The sequence below is a fragment of the Stenella coeruleoalba genome (genome assembly GCF_951394435.1).
Source record: "Stenella coeruleoalba genome assembly, chromosome: X".
In the NCBI taxonomy this organism is placed as follows: Eukaryota; Metazoa; Chordata; class Mammalia; order Artiodactyla; family Delphinidae; genus Stenella; species Stenella coeruleoalba.
The window spans coordinates 97,519,948-97,542,953 of NC_137152.1; the positions used below are offsets into that span (position 1 = coordinate 97,519,948).

At 44.5% G+C, this 23,006-nt stretch overlaps 1 protein-coding gene across 2 annotated transcripts; it reads left to right on the forward strand.

Annotated features, from left to right (window-relative positions):
* Window positions 1–2,878: 2,878 nt before the first annotated feature.
* Window positions 2,879–19,564, forward strand: ATP1B4 (ATPase Na+/K+ transporting family member beta 4; the record flags this gene model as incomplete). 2 transcript variants are annotated; one of them, XM_079911438.1, is made up of 8 exons in its annotated part: window positions 2,879–2,941; window positions 6,829–7,090; window positions 11,171–11,299; window positions 11,560–11,664; window positions 14,728–14,924; window positions 15,820–15,876; window positions 18,575–18,670; window positions 19,403–19,564. In XM_079911438.1, 8 exons carry the CDS (start codon window positions 2,879–2,881, stop codon window positions 19,562–19,564), a joined length of 1,071 nt encoding a protein of 356 aa, XP_079767564.1. The 2 variants fall into 2 exon arrangements, with proteins under 2 accessions (XP_079767564.1, XP_079767565.1); XM_079911439.1 differs by having other exon boundaries at window positions 6,829–7,078.
* Between the last annotated feature and the right edge of the window lie 3,442 nt (window positions 19,565–23,006).

Consider the following 23,006-nt stretch of genomic DNA (forward strand, 5'->3'; position numbering starts at 1 on the left):
TTACACACACACACACACACACACACACACACACACACACGATTGTGTAAATAGCCCACAGGAATAGATACCTTAAACTAGCCCCTCTCAGAAGCAAAGAATCTCTCAAAAGTGCTACCTTCTCTTCCTTCCTTTGGGAACAGGAGAACCCAGTCCATAAGACTGTTTCTGTTCCCCATCAGCCACCATGTGGTTTTCCTGAGGCAGGCAACCAGGAAAAGGGGCTTATAGAAGCAGCTGCTAACATCTGTGCACAAGGACTGGCCATATAGTTTTAGGGACTTGAATCATTTGCCTTTGAACTTGCTCTCAAGTTCAAAGCCTCTCCTTTCTCCCTCCTCTCTTGCCTCTGTAGCCACTGCTTCATTTGCAGCCCCATTGGCCACTTCTGGCTCCAGTCTGCTACACTGTTAAGCAGATTGCTTTTTTCCAAAATTGGCAGGAATGGTTTCTCCTCTAGTCTTTTGAGTGTGAGCTCATACAGATTTCTGTCTTTGAGATCCTATGGGATTTTGTTATTTTACCCCACCCAACAGCTGGCATTCCAGAAGCCAGCCTGGGCTATAGTCAAAATACACTGCAAATATATTAAGGATATGGCAAACCCCAAATTACCCAGAATGCTAGGGAATGAGAGATTCTGGAGAATGGAACATTTTGTTACCTGAGTTCACATTGCTCCAAATCCTCTTTTATCTCCCACTCTTAGTTTTTTCTCCCAGTTTTATTGAGATATAATTGACATACAACATTACATAAGTTTAAGGTATACAATGTGATTTTATACACATATATGTGTGTATATATGTGCACTATATATGATACACATATATATTGCAAAATGATTACCACCATAGTGCTAGCTAACACCTCTAGCATGTCACATAATTACCATTTATTTTTTATGGTGAAAACACTTAAGATCTACTCTCTTAGCAACTTTCAAGTATGCAGTACAGTATTATTAACCATAATTACCATGCCATACATTAGTTCCCTAGAGCTTATTCATTTCAAAACTAGAAGTTTGTACTCTTTGGCCAACATCTCCCCAATTCCCCCACCACCCCCCAGCCTCTGGTAACCGCCATTCTACTCTCTATTTCTATGAATTTGGCTTTTTTAGATTCCACATACAAATGAGATCATACGGTATTTGTCTTTCTCTGTCTGACTTATTTCACTTAGCACAATGCCCTCAAGGTCCATCTATGTTGTCATTAATGGCAGGATTTCCTTCTTTCTCATGGCTGAATAATATTCCGTTGTATGCATATATACCACACCTTCCTCGTCCATTCATCTGTTGACAGGACACGTATCCGTATCTTGGCTATTGTGAATAATGTTACCCCCTACTCCTAGTTTTTTAGATCTTGCTAACACGACTGTACTGTCTTTTCTGCCTTAGTAAGATAAGACCAATTTATCTATCCTCTGTTTGGTTTTTGAGGCTCCCAAGGGCTTCAGGTTTCTCATATACTTAACATCAGGAATCACACAAAAATCTCAAGTGGAGAAAGTGTAAAGATAAAGCTCAATGTCTACTGAGACCAGGTTATCCCCTGGAATACATTTTGCTTTTATTAAAATCCAAAAAGAGGAATGAGTTTCTCTTTTCTTTGTCAGTGTTCTCTTTCTCTTCAAATGAGGGTATCGGGGGAGACTCCGTAAGAAAGAATCCTGAGTAATAACGTTCTAATAAATGGAGTCTATATTTAAAATTAACCACTATTGAAGCTGTCTTCATCAGAATAGCCTAGGCTTGGCATTATGAATAAATCTGTCTATCTAAGAGGTTGGGTTGGCTTTCTTGGTTATGAATGTGCCCAGAATCTCAGTACCTGCAACATTCTCAGTCACCTGGGTGTAATGGGGGGGAGGGGATTTGTGAAGGATCTCACATTCCTCCTAGGCCTTTTGGCCACCCAGGCTCCAGTGGGGTGAACCAAACAAACCAAAAATGCTATACAATGTTCTTGGCTGTTTTTACTAATTTTTCTTTTGTTGGATCCCACATTGGCTTCAGGAGTTATATATGTCTGGGAAACTGACACTGCAAAGTTCTGGCTTGTTCCCTGCCCTGATGCTAAGGGATAAATATAGAGCTCAACCACTACAGAAATTTGGCCAGGATTCCAAGGGGTGTGTGTGTGTGAGGGGTAGTGCTGATGGGGTCATTCTGACATGTAGGCTAGAAAAAGGCTTCTTATGTCCAAGATCCTCTTTGGGCAGGGAGGGGCAAAGCAGGAGCCTGGCCTCTAAAATCAGAACGCATAATCCACCTTTAAGGGGCTGGTGGATTGACACAAATAAGGAATATCGTAGGTGGCTTGGTGTGTGTGGAGGGGGAGGTGGGGAGAGCAAAGGGAATCTTTCCTGACACCCTAGATCCTTTTGCATGAGATCAGCCTTATGAAAAAAGAAAGTTATTCTTGGCCAACTCCCCTCACCCCCAACTCCCACCCACGCCCCACCCCCTGCACACACTGATATCCAACTCTCAGTTGAGAAGAACACAACTTAAGATTTCCATTGGGTCCATAGTAGCTCAGGCGCTAGAGAAGAGCAGGGAGTGAGAAGAGACATGAAGTTCGGGGCGGGGGGGTGAGTCGCTCATCCTCGTGACCCAGAATATCTCCCCCTCCCTGTAATGATGAGCTTGCTTTTCCATAAGGGCTTTCCTTTGATTCAGGGAAGGGGCCAACCAATGAGAGAGGGGCATGTTAGATTATTTTGGGGAAGGGCTCATGCCAGGAGGGTTCACTTTTACTAGGCGCCAAGTATCCCCAGCAACCAGTGTCTCCTGTACCAGCAGAAGCTCCAGAGCTCTCAGCCACTTGCCTGCCTCTGCCGCGTCTCTGCCCACTGAACAGCCATGAGAAGGCAGCTCCGGTCCAGAAGGGCTCCGGCCTTTCCATACGGTTATCGCTACAGACTTGTGAGTCCCAGGGAGCAGAATATTTTGCTGTCCCTTTTTAGTGGGGTGGGTTGGGGGATGTGTAGGTGGTGGCTTAGGGCTGCTTCTCCTTAAGATGGGCAGGAACAATGAAGTTTAAGGAAGCCCATTGTTTCAAGCTCGAGCAGTGACTCCCAGTACCCCACTGCACCCTAAATTGCTGGATTGAAAGAGGAAGCCCCTCTTCCTGTGCAACAAACATAAGGGAAGGGGAAGATGCCAGAGAATAAGGGGGACTTCTAAAATTTTTTCGTGGGAGTCTAGAATTTGAACAGACCTTTTGGAGTCTGGGAATAGAGGTTTCATTCCGAGAGCAAGAAATTTAGCCAAGAGAGAAGGGAAGGGGAAGAGGAAATGAAAGGCGCTGCCTACCCAGCTGTCTCAGTCGCTTTGGGTGGTAGCTTCTTAGGAACCCAGCTGCTCTTTTCTAAAGCAGAAATTCCAAACGATGGCTAAAAGCATGGAATCCTAGATAGAAGTTGGGAGCAGTCCTAGACATCATCTCTCCAGAACCCCTCATTATGTAAAGGAGGCTGCTGGGGCTCAGAGCACAGGAGTGACTTGCAAGTTACTGGAAGAGCCAAAGTGAGAATGTAAGTTTCCTGACTTCTGATCCTGTGCTCTTTCCATCATATTTGCAGCATGCCACTCCCTAGCCCTCTGATTCTCCACCACCCATTGCCTCCCTGCCTGCCACCCTGCCCTGCCCAACACTCACGCACCCCGACTTCAATGTCACCATTTATCTCCAGGGTGCATTAGAAATTTTTTTGAACCCAAAGTTTCTTTGCGTTTACTTTGCTAGAAATCATGAATATATGCCGCATGCAGTAGTTTTCTTTGCGGGGAGGTATATTCTGAAACCTCCCCCAGAGAGGGTTGTGATCTGGGCCCCAGGAAGAAACAAAGCTTAATCCATTTTTGGGGGGAATGTCCACTTATATAACCAGGGAGCTAAGTGGAGACTGTCAACAGCCAGCAGAGGCAGACACGAATTCCTCCAACCCCGTATCAACCTGCGGAGGGCTTCTCGTAACTTTCCAGCCACAGTTTGTAGAATCTCTCTTTTGACATCCCCAAAGTCCCTACCAGGTCTCAGAGCAGTCACAGTCTGTAGGGCATACATAACTATTCCTTACTTCGCATCTTTTCTCTATAATGCTGCTAAAGCGTTGTGTATAATTTCAATTATTTGTCAACTGGTTTGGATTTTAAATGCATCAGGGGAACTTGCTCTTTATAGGGGCTACTTGATCAAATTTAAAAAGAAATTATTTGATGCAGTGAATAATCGGGTGCTAATGTCTCTTTGACAATTAACCAACTGTTCGAATGTTTACAGGGTGTTACTCAATGCAGGGCACAAATTTACCTTTCGGGTCATACTGTTTGTTTATATATTTGTTTATATGTTTATATATTTAGAGTGCTCAAAATGGAGCCACCTTCTGCCCTTCAGACTCTTTCCTTTTAGGGCAACACGATGGCCCCAGCACACTCACATACACTATCACATGAGGGCAGTGCCACTTTAGGAAACTGACAAAAACAGACCCTCTCATTACCAAAGGATTCCCTGCTGGATTCCGTTAAATAGTTAGTTGCACAAAAGTGCCTCTCTTGTACAACGTGAGGTTCTCCTATACCTGGAAGCAGGGGAGAGGGGAAAAGATATTTGCGGTTCCTGAAGCTCAGGCAGTGTGAGAGCCGTGGGGAAATTAGCTCTGAGAAGGTTAATTCTTCCCGGGAGGGTAAAGCTTTAATGACAAGCCATCTTTAATGGGATTATCGTGAGAGCTCATATCTACAAATAAGATCAGGCTGAGGCCAAAGCCAGCTGCCTCCTTGGTGGAGGGCAGGCAAACAGGCAACAAGGAGAGAAAAGGAAGTTTTCCAGAAAATATAAAGGGAATATAAATGTCTCCACGTTGAAATGTTATACTTCAAATTCTCTGAGATTCTCAGTTGCATTAGATTCTCTGGGGGCCATGATGACTACCCACTACAGTCCAAATGAGCGCTGAGGCCAGAGCAGCAAGCTCTGTGAGAGCATTCCCCCAGAGCTCTGGTTCAGGAGTTTTCAGTCAGGCAGTTATCACTGACGTTTGTTCAGTACCTGCTGGTTACCTAGCTGCGGGCTCCCCATCAAGGAGTTAGAAAATATGGACCCTGCCCCCGGGTGCTCAGAATGTCATTCTGGAGGTCAAATGGGTACATATGTTCAAACACAAGGGAAAGAGATTTAAGAACATTTATGAATCCATTCAACATTGAGTGATGAGGTTTACTTTCCTAAGCCTTACTCTGTGAGTCCTTGTCAGAGTTAGAAATCTTTGACTATAAGCACCTCCAGTCTCTTGGGAACGCAGAATCTAACACATCGTCATCCTCCATAAACCACCTCTGCTAAACCGCCTCTAGGCACTTGTGCTCAGTGTGAGAAGCATCACATTGTCCAGGGTATCAGGAAGCATGGTTCTGAGACTGTCAGCTCTATCATGACCTTGCTGAGTGATTTTGGCTAGATCCTGTCCCCTCTCTGGGCCTCACATGGAGAAGTGAATCTTCAAGGTCCCTGTCAGTGCTCATATGGCACGTGACATAAAGCTGTACATTTGAACAAACTAGAGAGCGATTCAAGAGTGCTTATAATCAAGAGCTAGATAGCGCCGGGCAGACTGAATGCTGAGAGTATAGCCTTGTCACGCTGTATCACTTTTACTGATTCTGAACAATCCAGTTTTCTGACCCTCCCCCCCGGCCATGGCAGCCCTTTTAGCTGAGTGTCCTCTAAACGGCCTTTGAGGAATCAGGCAGGGAGGGTGCAGCACAGAGCCCCTGGCCTCTATCATTTGACACATCCAACCCCAACAGGTGCACAGGCCCCGCCACTCTTCAGATTTGGACAGCAGAGAGAAGGGACGGTGGCCTCAGACCCACAAAGAGCAAAGATCCAACCCTCCAGCCCATGGCTGGGAGGCATTGGAAATACCATTTGGTGAAGTCTGGGTCTTTCTTTTTTTTGTTGTTGTTTTTTGTTTGTTTGTTTAATTTTCTTAGAACCACTCGGAGAAGATTACAGTTTCAGATCTCAAGTAATGGCTGCAATCAGTCAATCAACAAATATGTGCTGAGCATTTGCTGCGTGCCCAGACTTCTGCCTAGGGTATGGGGTTGGTGGGGGGAAGATGACGTATCAGTTGCCGTGCCAGCCCTCAGGTGGTCTGTCCAACCTGCTTAAGGCAGGAGGAGGTTCCAGTGTGGGCAACAGTCAGAGAAGCAGCAAGTAACGCCCCCATCTCTTGTTTTCTGTCGGGAAGGCAGTCTAAGCTTTGAGGAGGGGTACAGCAGCTGGCCTCTCCTCCTGATGTCTGTCCCAGGCTATTTTTAGCCACAAGTTAGGATGGTGAGGTTGAGCAGCTGAAAGTGTACAGGGTGTTAGGACAAAGCTGGCTTGGACTGAGAATTTGCCATCACGGACACGAGTGTCTAAAACTACTCCATCCTCCAGTGTTGAGCTCAGCTCTGCCCTGACAGGCCAGACAAAGTTAAGTGGGAAGCCAAGGCCCCAGGACAGAGTAATGACATGAGCAGTCCTAGGGGAACAGCCCAAATGCCTGAAGCCGATAATAAAACTTGCACCTCTATGGAAAGAATATTGGGTCAAAATGGGTCATAGAAAGGATATTTCCTGCAAAAGAACTGAGAGAAAGAAATCTGCCTCTTGTAACAACAGGTATGTTTATGGGTAAGTGGACATCTGAAGCATCTCCAAATATTGAGTCGTTTTCCATTTATTTTGGCTGGTGGGATGTGCCATTGGAAATCTTCTTCTCCAAAAAGGGGATTGTGTTTTGTCACTGTTTCAGGATGATCAGGATGAAGTGAATCAGAACTACTTAGCAGATGAAGAGGAAGAAGCAGAAGAAGAGGCTCGGGTGATGGTGGTACCTGATTTGGAGGAGGAGGAGGAGGAAGAAGAGGAGGGGAAAGAAGAAGAGGAAAAGGAAGAGGAAGAGAGTCAGGCTCAGGAAACAGGCAGTGCCTGGTGGCGGAAATGGCAGATCGTGAACGAGTACCTGTGGGATCCGGAGAAAAGGATGTCTCTGGCCCGAACAGGTCAGAGTTGGAGTAAGTCCCAGTTGTCCCAATGCCCCAGTCGGGTGTCCTTTGCTTTTGGCTTGGTGTCCAGGACTCCTTTACCATACGTTGGATGGGCTTGTCTGCAAAGTTCTCTAGCACTTCATGTAACAGGATCACTGCCTAGGGAAATTAATGGGCAGATCTCATCAGAACAAACTCCCAAGTGGGTGAACAAACTTGATTGTATAGCTGAAATACACTGGGCTCGATAGCATTTGCAGTGCAGAGAGACAGTAAGAATGAGTTGAAAAAGTACAGATTTCTTTGAAGCCCCAGCCCTGTCACTTTCTATCTGTAACTTTGGGCTCATCGTTTATCTTCTCTGAGCCTCAGTTTCCTCACCTGCTTAATGAAGGAAACAGTATCTGCCTTACCTCTCTCACAGGATCAGCCTGAGGCTCCAATAAGATGTTAAAATTGTAAAGTACAAAGTACTATGCAGAAGACTATTCCTAAGATACGAGACCCAAGACCCTGCTAACCTGACCAAGGGTTTGTACAGCCTCATCATTTCACCTCGTAATATCAGTGAAGGAGAGCCACGGCTGCCCCTGGCCCCAGCTTGCATGTGCTTTGCGATCGATCCCATGGTGTATAGAGAGAAATGGGTTAAAGGGATCATTTCTAGCAATTTAAAGCTGAGTCCCCATATTGCTTGATCAATGGCAGAATTGCGGTCCCCAGCATTTCCTCTTTGTACCACATGCTGCCACCACCTTTACTTCACAGCTTCCCCAGCACGCCTCTCCCAGGGTCCTACTCACCTCTTGAACTATTAATGCTGATCCTTATCAGGAGATTCAGCTTGTGGTAAAATTCACACTCGCCATAGTCTCTGAACATCCCAGGAAAAGAGCAGCCGCTGGTTTGAATTCAGTTAACCCACAGAAGAAAACAATAGATAACTCTATGGATAAAATAAGAGTCCCCCAGTGCCAAGGGTCTAGGTTGCTAAAGTCGATGGTCATGCCTTCTAAAGGCCCCTTTGGCTGAGAATTCCCTCCTTTGTAGTTTATGTTTCTAATTCAGCTCAGTCAGGGTGAAACAGCCAGCCCTGCTGCCTGGAATTAGCAATAGCAGGTGTGGGGCTCTGAACAACACCCACCTCCCTTCACCCCTCTTCAGTTCCCAGCCCCACCCCTGCCCATCCCTCGAACTCTCAACTGGAACAAATGTACCATTCAAGGAACATTCCGACGTTCTGGAAGCTGCAGACAAATGCTGGACACTCACTGGGGCTCCAAAAGGGGGCACAGCTGTTTCTCCCTTGCCTAAAGAGGACTGGAAAAACAGGCCTTGTGAAATGCAAGTGTGATTCTGGGAGAGGGAGCCCTACGTTAACCCTTAAACAGCCAGCCATTGGAACTTAACCAGATGAGCTGATCCCAACTGCGCCTGCGGAGAACAATCCATAGGCCAACAAGTGGGGATGAGGGAGGAAGGTTCAAGTGCCCAGGGAATATATGGCAGTGGGGACACTGCACGGTAGGCCGTATCCAGGCCTCGGGGTAGCGGGTCTAAGGAGAGCCCGGGCTACCCCTGGGCAAAGGGCAAATAGTGATGCTAATGCCTAGGCCGCCACATGCCTTGCTGCCCTCCTGCTTGAGAACTAGGTGCCACTTAGCACTTACTAACACTGTCCCAGCCTGGACATCAAAATGACCAACATATTCACCCAGCCTATTATTATAGTCTGGGCTTTTCCTCTGATAGCTGGGCAACTTCTATTCTTAGGAGCTTTATGTTATTTTATTGGGTACTGACAAGAACTATATGAGGTAGTAATATTATTATCCCCATTTTACAGATGCAGAAACTGAGGCTTAGAGAGGGTAAGTAACTTATCTAAAGTCACACAGTTAATAAAGTGGCAGTACTGGGATTCAAACCCAGCTTGGATGAACACTGGAGTTCATTCTCTTGCCAGAACATCATGCTGTCTTCATGAACTCTAGCAATGAGCAAGGCCCTGATGGATAGGGCCTCAGGACCTGATGGGGTGTTTTAGTGGAAGGACTGAAGAGTTGGGATCGTGGGTACCTAGTCTATTCAAGATATAATGGTCTATCCAAACTTGGGTGGGACATTCAGGAGAAAACCCTGGATTACCTAGAGGAACAGCCCAAGTAAAACTTGGACATTTGGAGCAGAAAGGGTTGGAGGGATCAATGGGTTCAGGTGGGTACAGTGCTTGGTTTTGCCGGGGCCAGGGGGTGGTGTAGCTGAGACAGTTAGCCTATCACAGACTCCAGGGCACAGACTCCTGGGCAAAGCTGAGGGGACTCCTTGCTAGTGCCCTTCTCCCATCTACAGCTTCCTGGCCACACATCCTGGGCAAGAAGGAAGATATCTCCAGGGGAATGTACCTGTATTCTATTGCTTTCCTCTCATCCATGAAACTGAGCCTTCTGGTCCCCCAGGATGGCTCCAGCTGTTGATCGGTTCCCAGGATGGGGATGGGGGTAGAGGGTTGGAGGAGGAGTCACAGGGCACATCCCATCAGGACAGCAGGCGGGCAGCAGCCAAGTATCACAAGCACACGAGGTGCTGCTGTTTCTTCTCCAGGGACTCCAACTGAATCAATGTGTTCATATTCCAGTTCTGCTTTAGTTCATCTTATAAAACATAAAGGTTCACTTCTAGTTAGATTAGTAAGAATTTTTTTCTCCTTTTCCCTACTCCTTTTTTTCTATTTTTTTTGGTTCATTTTATTTGGTTCATGGTTCAACTTAAAATTTAATATTTAATAAATAAATAATAATTAAAATGAATATCTGCTTATAAAAAATTAATATTTGGATTTGGTTTGGGGTACAGCAAAGCTATGTGGTTTGTTCCAGTTTCTGGTTCATGATTCAGTTCAAATCTGTAGCTCTGACATCATGTCACCGCTGTGAGTGGAGCTAGATATTATTTTCTGAGAGAGCCCCAAGGAGGACTTGAAAGAGCTTCTCAGCAGCAATCTCATGCTCATTCACTCATTCTGTGCTGCCTAATCCTGGGGCAAACCTAGTGCTAATCCAGCCCACAGAGGAAGAATTCACACAACTGTGCTTCTGGTCCTATGGCAATAATAATATTAATAACAATGATGAAGACTGCCACTTACAGAGCACTTAGTATATGCCAGGCTCTGTGCTGTGCTATTTATATGCATTATTCAATGTTAAGAAGTAAGTACTATTATTATCCTCATCTTACAGATGAGGAAATTGAGGCCCAGAGAGGTAAATAGCATGTCTAAGATTAAACAGTTAGGAAGTGGTAGAGTCAGGACAGGATGTAAGGAAAGGCTGAATTTCAGATAGTGTTAGGGATATTGATCAGAATATGAGGTAAGTGCTGAACTTATCCCCATTTTACCTGTGAGGAATCGGGGGTGCCAGGAGGTACTATAACTTATAGCTCACAGGCTGAGCTCACAGGTAGCAGGTGTCAGTAATAAAGTACAGTTTGCCCCTCTTCCCTTCCCCATCCTGCGTCAGTGTTCTTTTTGAAAAGCAGAGTCACTTAGAGTTTTGCCAAAGATAAAGAAGATTTGAAATACGTAAAGTGAAACCTCACTTTGCCTTCATTAGAGGCACACCCAGTGGAAACGAATCAAAGGTTTGAATTATAGGCTATGTGAAAAGAAATGCTGTTTTCATCACTTGCAAATACATATAATCACTGGAACCAAGCTGCTAGGACTCTTTAGGGCACCTACTTTAATGAATAGCGAAGAATGATTTGTACTTAGGACATCAACCATTGCCCAGAGGACTCCCAGGCAATTTGCCCTCTGCAGTACTTTAAACTCCACGCCCCTGTAATCTCGTTCACGGTCATCATTTGCTCAGCAAGCCCTTCCATCGGAGATGCTGTAAAGGTAAACTGCAATCAGACCTCTGACGCAATTCTCACCAATTTCAAATTGGTGAAACCTGAATAAGCAAGGACATGCTGAATCTGGGGAATTAAACAAAAAGCCATGTCACGTGCTTGGGTTGGTTCTGGTTCATGAGTTCAAATGCAGAGGCAGGGCTTGTTGGCCAGCACTGACCACCCTCATCTGTGATTGTTCTGCAGGCCTGATCTTAGTCATTTACTTCTTCTTCTATGCTTCCCTGGCCGCTGTGATCACCCTCTGCATGTACACGCTATTTCTGACCATCAGTCCTTACATGCCGACCTTCACTGAGAGGGTGAAGCCTCCTGGTGAGTGCCCAAATACCCTGTGCTGTCAGAACTTGCTGGACAGAAATCTGCTTGCACAGCATGTTCAGCTTCAATTAACTTTGGCTCTTCCCGGTAATGACTTAGGGATTCAATTATTAAGAGTAAAAGTAAAATGGTACTTAGCAAATTATGGTCCTTTTCATTTTGATTGCCTGGGGGGAAATGGTTTCATGGGAATCGATACAAAAAAATTATCCCAAGAATGGGTTAATATATCCAAGACCTGTTTTCATTGCCAGGAGTTATGATCAGACCCTTCGCCCATAGCCTTAACTTCAACTTCAACGTTTCTGAACCTGACACTTGGCAGCATTATGTGATTAGTCTAAATGGCTTTCTCCAGGGTAAGTTCCTCTGAATGGTGAGAATCTCTTTGGAAAGGTGATGGGTGGGAACTCAAAATTCAAAATTCACTTGGCTCAGAAATCCCAGTCTTACTAGCACTGCCCATTCTGGTTTTTCCTTACCATGCATCCCCCTCAGCACCTGCAGATACAATCAAAACTGCTGTGGTTTGTGATTGTATGTTGCCTTGCAAGCATATAAGCCAGTAAGATGATAAGTTCATTGGGGCAGAGAACTTGTTTTCTCCTCCTGAACACCCTATAGCACCTAGTTATGTCCTGGGCACATCCAGATGGCTCAATAATGATCAATTATAAAAGATAATTCGGGGGCTTCCCTGGTGGCGCAGTGGTTGGGAATCCACCTGCCGATGCAGGGGACGGGGGTTCGTGCCCCGGTCCGGGAGGATCCCACATGCTGCGGAGCTGCTGGGCCTGTGGGCCATGGCCACTGGGCCTGCGCGTCCGGAGTCTGTGCTCCGCAACGGGAGAGGCCACAGCAGTGAGAGGCCCGCATACCGCAAAAAAAAAAAAAAAAAAAAAAAAAAAAAAAAAAAGATAATTCGGGGGGAGGTAGTGGTGAGAAAAGAAGAGTGTTCTCCAGAACAGGAAGATTCTTGCCTCCTATGTTTTCTCAAGGTAAGAGAATTCATTTCTTGGAGATGATCCATCTTAAAGGAGGAGAAAAAGTGTCTTCATTTAAATAGCAGTCCAAAAGGGAGTTAGAGGAAGAATCTCTGGGTGGCACTCACTCCAACATTTTGATAGCAAGTGTTTTCTATAGCATCATCAGATACATTTTCAGGGGTGAATGAATGGCTTTCTGAGAAGCCCTTACACAGGGTGAAAACTGAGGTAGCAGCTTGGTTAAGGTTAAACACAGAGCACACAGTCTCTGTATTTATCCAGCTATCAAAGAGGAGCCCCCATGGGTTTACTGCACCTATTATTTGTGGAAAAAAAGCCAGGTTTGGTTTCCCTGGCCTGGCTGAAGTGGGGTGATGGGGGTGGCCAACAGAATGTGCACTAAATTAAGAGGATTCTCTTATGTGATAGGAAGTGTTATTTAAATGTGTAAATGTTGTCACTGAACTTTAACCCTGCATAGCAGAGTCTATCGTCCCCATTGGGGGAACTAAGGCTCAGAAAGGAGAAGAAATGTGATCAAAGTCTCCCAGTAGCAGTAGTGTTAAATTTAAACCCTTGTTTCTGTTCTCGACACCCTTGCTACTCAAAGTGTGACCCATCAGCGTCACTTGGGAGTTTGTTGGAAAGGCAGAATCTCAGGCTCCACCCAGACCTGCTGAATGGGGATCCGCAGGTGATCTGTATGTCCATTAAAGCTCGAGAAGTTCTGCTTTTCATAATTCTTTGTTGCTGCCATATGACCAGGAGTTAGAAACTCAGCTTTGTATTGGTAATGCTCAGTGTCATCTTGCTTAAATCTGAGCTTCAGATTCCTCACCTGTAAAATTAGAGGGGCTGGGTTCTTTTTGAATCCATGTAGTTCCACTTTTGGTTCCCCAAAATGTTTTGGGCATCATAGGCAGTACAATATCTTCTTTTCTTTCAAAATGTTTGTGAGCTATTGCAAATGTACTGCCAGAATCTCTGGCGAGGAAATTCCTCTGAGAAGGTAGTAGATGCAGAAATATCAGTTCTGACCTGATGACACAGGTGGGGAACATTAGGAAAAGCATTGGGTTTTTTACTTCCTAAGTGTAGATAATATGCCCTGTTAAAAAGGAACACATCTCTGAAATAGACATCCCAGAGTATCAATTTCATTCCCATGAGGACAGGGATTTTGCAATAAGGGTCATGTCCATGTCACAGTATTTTTAATGGAACTACCTCAAGAGAAACAAGGAGCACATGATTAGAGCTTCTATTTAGAAAGTTGCTATTTGAACATAGTTTACTCTCAAAAAAAAAAAAGAGAGAGAGAGAGATTAAAACAAAACCTTGAATTGAATGTAGCTTTGTCAAAGGACAAATAAAGGCTTAGCCATAATTAGAATAGATTTAAAATTCCCAGTTACGTTTGGAGTTTCAACACTGGTGGATTGTAGGTGCACAATCTCCTCTAAAAAACTGAGCTACTTGGAACATGAATGCATGGGGGCTGGATCTAACAGGACTAACTGGATTCCATCATTTAGAACCAAACTGGAAATAATGCAGTAATTTCTAAAGCCCAGTTCTCTGGCATCTAGTAGCCCAAAGAGTCAGCTCACAGATAGCCCTTTTCAGCTCTCTCCCTGATATATGTACCTTGGGCACATGTTAAATTCCATCCAGTGTAAAGGGACACTAACTCTGAGTGCCTCAGGTCTCAGTAGACAAGATCTCACCCCCTCACCCTCTCAGTGGAGACCCTATGGTTGTCATTGTTTTCTGTCTTTCAACCTAAGCTTCTATTTTGCAGTGCTAACTTCCCTCTGTAAAGAATGAGGAGCTGGTTTATCTCCTCCTCTTTGTCCTCCCCCTTCCTCCTGTCCCACAACACACACTCTTCACTGTCTTGCATCGGGTGCCTCTCATTGACCTCAAAGAGAGATGTTTCCCTAGGCTGAACTTAAAGATATTTAACCCAGGGGCTTTGCCTCCTTATATATGCCATGCCTCGATATGATTCAATCCTTCTTCCAAAATCCATCTACTATTTTGCCTATTCCTCTCCCAGAAGTAGGAAAGGCAGCCCTCCAAGTTTACAATTTACCGTATCAGAAAAGAAATAATGAAAAATAGAGAAAAGTTATAAAGCGATAAACATACAATCCAGAGACAGATATCGAAGAAGTTCAAGGGAATGAAAAGCAAGGGGACAAGCAATCAAAGTGGGCTGAGGGGACCAGCCCAGAAGGCTTCTTGGAGGGATGTTGCTGATGAAGGGCCTTGGGCACCTGATGCCAGGTCACAGGCCCTAGGACAAACTGAGTGGGCTTTCAGAGGAGCACAAGCAAGTTCCTGGAGAAAGGAAACTAGGGAAGAGAACTACTGAAAACATGGCCTTCCTCTGTAGTACCTATCTAACATGACCCTTTGCCGCCCACACTTTAGGTTATAACGACAGTCTTCAAGAGGAAATGAACGTAGATTGCCCCCCGGGCCAATACTTCATCCAAGATGGTGATGAGGATGAGGACAAGAAGGCCTGCCAATTTAAGCGCTCCTTCCTGAAGAACTGCTCTGGCCTGGAGGACCCTACTTTTGGCTACTCTACTGGACAGCCCTGCATCCTTCTAAAGATGAACCGGGTATATTGGCCCTTGTCACTCTGTCTATGATAAGTGGATGAGTTGGGTAGGAAGGCTCTGGCCGCTACATTTCTCTTTGGGCTCTGTCTTCATACACTGTAAGTTTGGCCATTTTTACCAAGAGTGTCACTAATACAAACAACCAGATAAAACTACCAAGCAATAATTCCTTTTCTCCCTGAACACTTTCTATTTTGATTCTTCTCCAGCACCCCTAAACCTTTGATGCTCTGTCAGGAATGAGATCTTGAGCTGTTTGGAACAGGGGACTGACATGGGGGTGGCATGGGGGACAATTCTTATTTTTTTATTTATTTTATTATTTAAAAAAATTTTTTTTGCGGTACGCGGGCCTCTCACTGTTGTGGCCTCTCCCGTTGCGGAGCACAGGCTCCGGACGTGCAGGCTCAGCGGCCATGGCTCACGGGCCCAGCCGCTCCGCGGCATGTGGGATCTTCCTGGACTGGGGCATGAACCCGTGTCCCCTGCATTAGCAGGCAGACTCTCAACCACTGCGCCACCAGGGAAGCCTGGGACAATTCTTATATCACAAGAAATGCATTTTCCTTCTCTCCTGCCATGCCTCAGGTGTGGCAGAGCCTTACCAGGCACACTCCTCTTGACCCAGTACGTTCTTTACATTTTCAGGGTAATCCTGCTGCAGTTACCACTGTATGAATATCAGGCACAAATAAAATAAGAAGTAAGCTGAGCTGAGCAGCTCAGAAGATACTTTGCATTTTCTGCTTTCTGTAACATTTCTGAGAGGGCAAAATAGATCATGTTTATGCCTAAAGGAAGGACAACTCAAGGGGGATTTAGAAAAGCCATATTTTTACTGTCAAATCTGTTTTGGTTTTTGTTTTTTAAAAACACGCTGGTTTTCTTTTGCTAGATTGTTGGCTTTCGTCCTGAGCCTGGAGACCCTGTGAAGGTTTCCTGCAAAGTTCAGGTAAAGTGCCCTTTTGAGTAAGTACTGTTAGCACATCTGTTTCATGCAAAAGGGTGGGTCGTCCCTTCCAAGGGCTTTACCATGGATGGTTTCCTAAGGGTTAGGGAAAGGGTTAATCTTTTCATAACTACACCTCCATTTATACCTTCAGGCCTCCCTGTTTCCAGAAAGCATTCCATTCATGTGTATTCGTGTGTGTAGTGTTTGTGTGTGTGTGTGCTGATTTATACCTGTGAAAGCCAAAGACTGAACCTCAGCTGAGAGCCACAGCAGGAAACAACAATGTGCCAAGTCATTAACGGAAATTCTGTTTACACTTTTGCTCTAATTACTTGTTTCTTTGAACTAAACAAGCAGCTTTCATTAGAGTCATTAGTCCCTGCTTTTAAAACTGATTTCACAAAAAAAAAGCAAGGGAATGATATCACAAAAGTGAGGTAGTGTTTGTGGAAAGACAGGCTCTGATCTGTTTCTTAACTTGGGTGGAGGTCTTCAGGGGTCAATTTTCTTCTTCTTTAAATCGTGTGTGTGTGTGTGTGTGTGTGTGTGTGTGTGTGTGTGTGTGTGTGTGTGTGTGTGTGTGTGTGTGTGTGTAGCCTCCATACTCTTTGACATATTTTACAATATAACATATATAGCAATACAAAAATAAATAAATAAATAAAACTGATTTCACTTTTTGCAGCAATGACCAGTGGCACTGGGTGTTGCAATAACAAATGACTACAAGGGAAGTATAAACAGAACTCCATTAATATGCTAATTAACTGTCCTTCAAGGGACCATTAACTCCTATCTCATTTGTGCCAATTAGCTCCTTTGTAGGAAAAAGCCTACAAAGATCTTGGGTTTGCTGGGGTTTGCTTCTTAAAGTTGGCAGTAGCTCCCTCCTGTTTGGTAACACCTACTACACCCCCAGTCCTGGACGGTTGTCTTGCAAATGTGTGAAGCCGGGTAACCCCATTCTCAGTACCAGAAATGCTGCTCAAAACTCCAGTCTTGATAGTGGCAGATCAGAAAGCAGCAAAAGGCAGCATTTATTCAGTCAATAGTTCACATTCAGCAAGAATTTATGGATCACTTATTAAGTACCAGGTACTTTGCTAGGTGTTGGGGGTGCCAAGATAAATATGATTCCGTCTCTGAAATCAGGGCCATCAAGTAATACAGGTGCTATGAAAGGTGCAGTGTGGGGCTTCCCTGGTGGCGCAGTGGTTGAGAGTCTGCCTGCCGATGCAGGGGACACGGGTTCGTGCCCCGGTCCGGGAAGATCCCACATGCCGCGGAGCAGCTGGGCCCGTGAGCCATGGCCGCTGAGCCTGCGTGTCCGGAGTCTGCGCTCCGCAACGGGAGAGGCCGCAGCAGTGAGAGGCCCGCGTACCGCAAAAAAAAAATAAAAAGGTGCAGTCAAGACATTAAAGAGGGAAAGGTTAGTTCCACATGAGAGGTGGTGACACTGAAGTTGAGCTTTGAAAGGTCAGGCAGTGCTTGCTAGGTGAACAAGGTAGGAAGGACATTCATTCTGGTCACATATATGTGAGCATGTATAAACATACACACGTGAGGTGTGACTGCAAACTGGTGGAACTGATTCCACACACCATTCACAAAAAAATGAATTTCATTACTTTTTACAAGAATATATAAATAAACCATAAAGTCTTAAACCAGCATATTAATTGGATTGAGTCCTGCTTATAGTTCCCTAGTGAAAGCCATTCATTTTTCAGCTTACGGCGAACCTTGCTGAGAACTGTCCTTTAAAAAAAAAAACACTGAATCATTATACATTGTATAATAATCAACACTGGTCAAATCCACACCCACTTGTGGAAATCAAGCATGATGAGGTAATTATTAGAATAAATTAAGGAGAGCTCAGTTTATACTAAGAGCCATTATACTATATCGATAGAAGTAATCACATGACCCGAGTGATTTGCTAGTAGTGATGCACTATTTGCCCCCAGTAACCTCTAGACCTCTGCTATTTAGGGCAAGCCTAACGCATGGGCAGAATGGGCAGTCCCCTACCCGACATGATATGATTAGGGTAGACTTGTTTATTTAATCATTTCCCCCCTTGCTTATCCTCCTGACCCCACCTCCTGTAATTAAGCACCTCAGAGAATGTGGTCAGAGACGTGCATTTAGGTGAGCCAACTACAGGCTGTGTCCCTATGCATCAGGTCCCTGTGCACTGGGTCTGACCTCAACCAGAAATGAGCACACCGTGTGCACGTTGTTGTGGAGTGGGATTTACTAGGCATGTTCCAACTTACACCTGCCTCAGCTCCAAAGTCCAAGACTGGGTACCAGGACCAGTGTGATTCTTTGGAGAGGTGCTGGCATGGTAGGCCCTCTTGCCAGAGCAACACTGGGTACTGCAAGCCCTTTGGAGCCCTTCTGCCTGGGTCCCCTAGGAGCCAGCATAGAGCCATACTGAGAACCTTCAGCCTCCGTGGTCTGGGCCTTCTATTCAGTGTTCTTTGCACTGAAAAGCCAAAGCACAGTCTCTCCCTGGAAACACTCCTCTGGGGATAAGTCTGGGCTGAGCTATGCCCCATTCTGCTTTCGTGGTCTTCCTGAGACAGTTGTGGGTCACACAGTGATTTCACCTGGGACACAAGCCCCTTTAGCTCAGGCTCCAACTCACTGAGTGACCCAGCACCTGATATGTACTTGCTTTTACTTACAGAGAGGTGATGAAAACGACATCCGATCCATCAATTACTACCCAGAGTCGGCTTCTTTTGACCTCCGTTACTACCCTTACTATGGCAAACTGACTCACGTAAGTCTGTATTCCCTTCAGTCTTTGCTGTCAGAAAGGGCTCAGAGACAAAGGAAGGGCTGGCTGGGATCTATGAGAATTAGGGAGCAGCAGGTAGTAGCAAAGGGGTGAATAGCTGCTGGCCCAGACTAGGAGTTCCCTCTACCAATTCCTATCCCAACCGCTCCTTTCCAAATCTGGAGGAATCTCAGACACATCTGGCCTAACTCCTTCAGTTTACAGATGGAGAGATTAGGGTTCAGAGAGAGGAAGTGACTTGCCCAAGGTCACATAGCTAATTAGTGGCAGAGCCAGGAGCAGACAAATCACTTGCCATTGCACTAAATTATGCCCAAATAATCACTTTCCTGTTTCTCCCACTTAGAGACTTGGGGCAGTGAAAACTTCATCTCCAGCATGGAGACTTGATAAATACTAGTTCTGGTTTGATTCATGGTCTGATATCTAGAAAATCATATCACGCTGAGCTAGAATTGGTTTTCCCCAGAGGACAATCAGACAACTGACACTGACTTATGAGAGAAATATGTCATTTCTCCACTGTCCCAGGGCAGAGAGAGCATGTCAGTTGCTTTAGCCATTTGTGACTTGGCATCATAGGATTTACTCAGTTCCTTTTGTGGAGGTTGTTCCATCCTCCTGCACTGATTATCTGATCACTTCCATCCTATTGCCGTCCCCTACATACCCTCCCCTCCTGACACTTAGAATTCATTGTTCTTCCACCTACAGGTTAACTACACCTCCCCGCTGGTGGCAATGCACTTTACAGATGTAGTGAAGAACCAAGCGGTGCCTGTGCAGTGCCAACTGAAGGGCAAAGGCATCATAAATGATGTCATCAATGATCGTTTTGTGGGTAGGGTAATCTTTACTCTGAACATAGAAACCTAAGAACTTCAGGGGGCCACTCCCACCAGTTCTGTTTCTGTTTTATTTCATGTTACCCTGGTAGCACCTGAATTCTTTTTCTTCAGTTGGGACACAGCCAAGTGGACACCTGAGACAGCAGATCATCTTTCCTTGCCTTTGACATATGTTCGAAATGGCATTGTGGGAGCTATTTGATTTTTAAAGGTAGTCTCTCCTGATGACAAATAGCTTATATTAATTTCCTTTTCTCCCACTTAAAACTAAAACCCATTCTTGCTGCTAGAAGTCTCATTGTAGTGTAACATAGTATCTGATAAAATTCACAATAGCCATGAAGGAGAATTTCCGTAATGATTATAAATTCATCATGTTTTCTAAAAATTTGTTGTTTTTAGAGGTAAGATTCCTCCCAACCAGGCTGATAACTAACCATTTTTGTTAACCTGCCTGGCAAGGTCCTTCCCTGAGAATCACCAACCAGACCAATCCAGAATACACCTAGGGCCACCATACCTAGGGAACTCTACATCCAGGGGTGCTTGTGAAACTGGCTGCGTCACATGGGCAACTAAATACTGATTCACAGACTAGGTTATCTTCAACTGGGACAGAAGTCAGTGATAACTGGATATTGTCCTGGGATAGACCAGAACATAGACCTTCCCTATAACTTTTTTTGGGAGGTGAGGCCCACTGCAACTGGGGAGAACACCTACCATGTGGACGTGACTGGTATTAGATTCCTTGCTTTATGGTGTAATCCAAAGGCAAATGTTCCTGCAGAAAGGTTTGTCTCAGCTTCAGACACAGGAAGAAAACAAGGAAGATCTCCACCAACTAATTCTTGAGCTCTTTGTTTGACAGTAGTGTGATGTTCTTTGAGACCATCAGGGATAGATGTGTTGACCGTCCCCGCCCACACCTCGTTACAGCGCTGGGGATTGAAATCAGGGTCTCCCAACTGATACGTGGTAAGACAGAAAGCTCCTGCCAGGCCACCCTAAATTCAAGGCCCATTAGCCAGCTTTGCAGTTGTTTAAAAAATGATAAGAGGCAGATGTTTATCCAGGTTGTGGATCAGCCAGGCTGCTTTGTCTTATCTTTGGCCATGTGACCATTCCACTGTTCCTTAACACCTCCACCAGGGGGAGGGCTGGGACAAGGAGAAAAAGAAAGCATCAGAGAAGAGCATAGTGTCTCAGGGTCCAAAGCAGGGTTAAATGCCACCTAGAAGTATCCAGAGTCTGAATCTCCTCTACAATGTTTACCTTCTCCCAAAACAGGGAACTGACAGTATGGTAGTGAAGAAAAACAAGTAAAGAAGTAACTACAATATAGCGTGACAAGAGTTATAATACTAGTATGTGGAAATGCTATGGGAACATGAAGAAAAGTAAGCTGAGAAAGTAGCAGAGGAAATTTCACATGCAAAGTCACAATCACGAAAGACCATGGTGTGTTTGGGTAACTGAGCAGTTCATGTAGCTGGAGTGTAAAGGGCTCAGAGCAATGGCAGGGAGCGGCAGTGGATTGGGCTAGAAATGTATACAGGTACTGAAAGAAGACTTTGAGTTTTATCGAGTAGGTGAAAAGGAGTCATGAAAGCATTTTATGCAGGGAAGCTCTGTGATCATATTTACTTTTTAGAAAGAGCACTTTGGCAGCCACAGTGTGAAGGGTGGATTGGAGAAGGGCAAGACTGGGGAATGGGCAACGAGGGAGAAGAAGGAGTCAAGAATGACGCCAAGGTTTTGAGCTTGGCTACACCCAGTGGGATAGTGATATTGTTAAGACTGGAAATACACGAGTGAAGCAGGATTGGAGAGGAAGATGTTGAGATCACTTCTGGACATTTTAGGCTTTTGATTTCTATTGGTCAGACATTGATGTGGAGATGTAAATATAAGTGGGGTTGGGAAGAAGGAAATCTGAGAACAAAAGCAGCATTCGCTGAAGTGAACTCTCTTAATAAAGTCTAAGCTATTTAATCATGGGAATTTGAGCCACTTATGTAAAGACACCACAGCAATCTAGTCTCTCGGGTAGTGCTTCTCTCTTGGCTTATGGCAGAAAGGACTGCTGCTGCTCGTTGGAATCTCCTTCCCAGACACCTTTCCAACTTTTAGTGACAGAGTAAAGGGGGGTTGACTGCTATTAACAAGTGATTAAAAGACATGTGACAGCAGATTTGTGGAAAATACAAAAAACAATGAAACTGTCTCCTCCCAACGCCTTTCCTTACCAAATTCCATTTTCAAAGCTAACCTTTAAAAAGAAACAAACTTGACGATAACAACTTTAAAGCCACCTAAAAATTACCTCAAATAACCAAACTCTCGAGATTTAGTAGTAAAAGGTAATAGAACATTAGATCTGGAAAGGATATTAGAGCGTTTAGTGAAAACAACCTGCGTTGCATCTGACTCCAGGTCCAGTGCTCTTTCTACTCTGAGCTGCTGCTTACCAGGAAGTACCATCTTTTTAAAAATCAATGAATGATATCCCAAACATTTTAAAACATATGTCAAATTTGAGTTAGAATAGTTAACATTTCACAGGAATTCAACTGGTGCTATATATTATACATAATACATTATCCTGTTAAATACGTTGACTATTAGACAGACAAGGAATTATGAATCTTTTGTCATACAGTATTTCTCATTCAGTGGAATCCATCGTGTCCACAGTTTCAAAGCAGTAATGAATAGTACTAGGGCAGTTGGGGATGTCAGCTGGGACATTTAAAAATAGCTTTATTATACAGAACTGGATATTATAATATATTCACTAAAATTGAATTCTAACAATTCAATAAACTTCAAATGGATTAATTTAAATAGTCCCCCAAACTGTGCTGTACCAGGATTTGATTTGTATACCATCTGTTGCAGTGCACTTGGTTTTACTTGATTGTCAATGAGAAATACTACTTTCAAATGCCTTCATGATTTTGTCCATGCTAGACTTAGGATTTTTTACTTCTTATCCCTCTGAAATTATTATCCTGAAGTTACCTTTCTTAGGCATCTGTTTGCTGGGAATCTTCATATAGAAGACATTAATATTGTCTTGGGGAGTTGTTGACAGCAATAAATTAAAATTAAAAAGGAGTGTATGATTTCCTCTTTCTAAACTGTACCACTGATTTTCCCATAGGAATACTGGGCAGACATGTGGGTGGAAAACTCGACAACTGACAGCCTATTAGTTTAAGACTTTTTTTCTTCTTCTCCCTCCCACTTTTTTTTCCCAATTCCTGGGATTTGGCCACAGGAGAATGAAACTAAAACTTGTTTCATTCCCATTGCCCAAAATCAACCAAAAGTCAGAGGGCAAGGAAGCCCACCGATGTGGTCCATACAGGTCAGCCTCCCAAGGAAGAAAGCAGGGTGGAAAAGGGTAGAAAGTGCATTTGGAGGGGCAAACGAAATACCTAGCACAGCCACCAAGATTTTGAGAT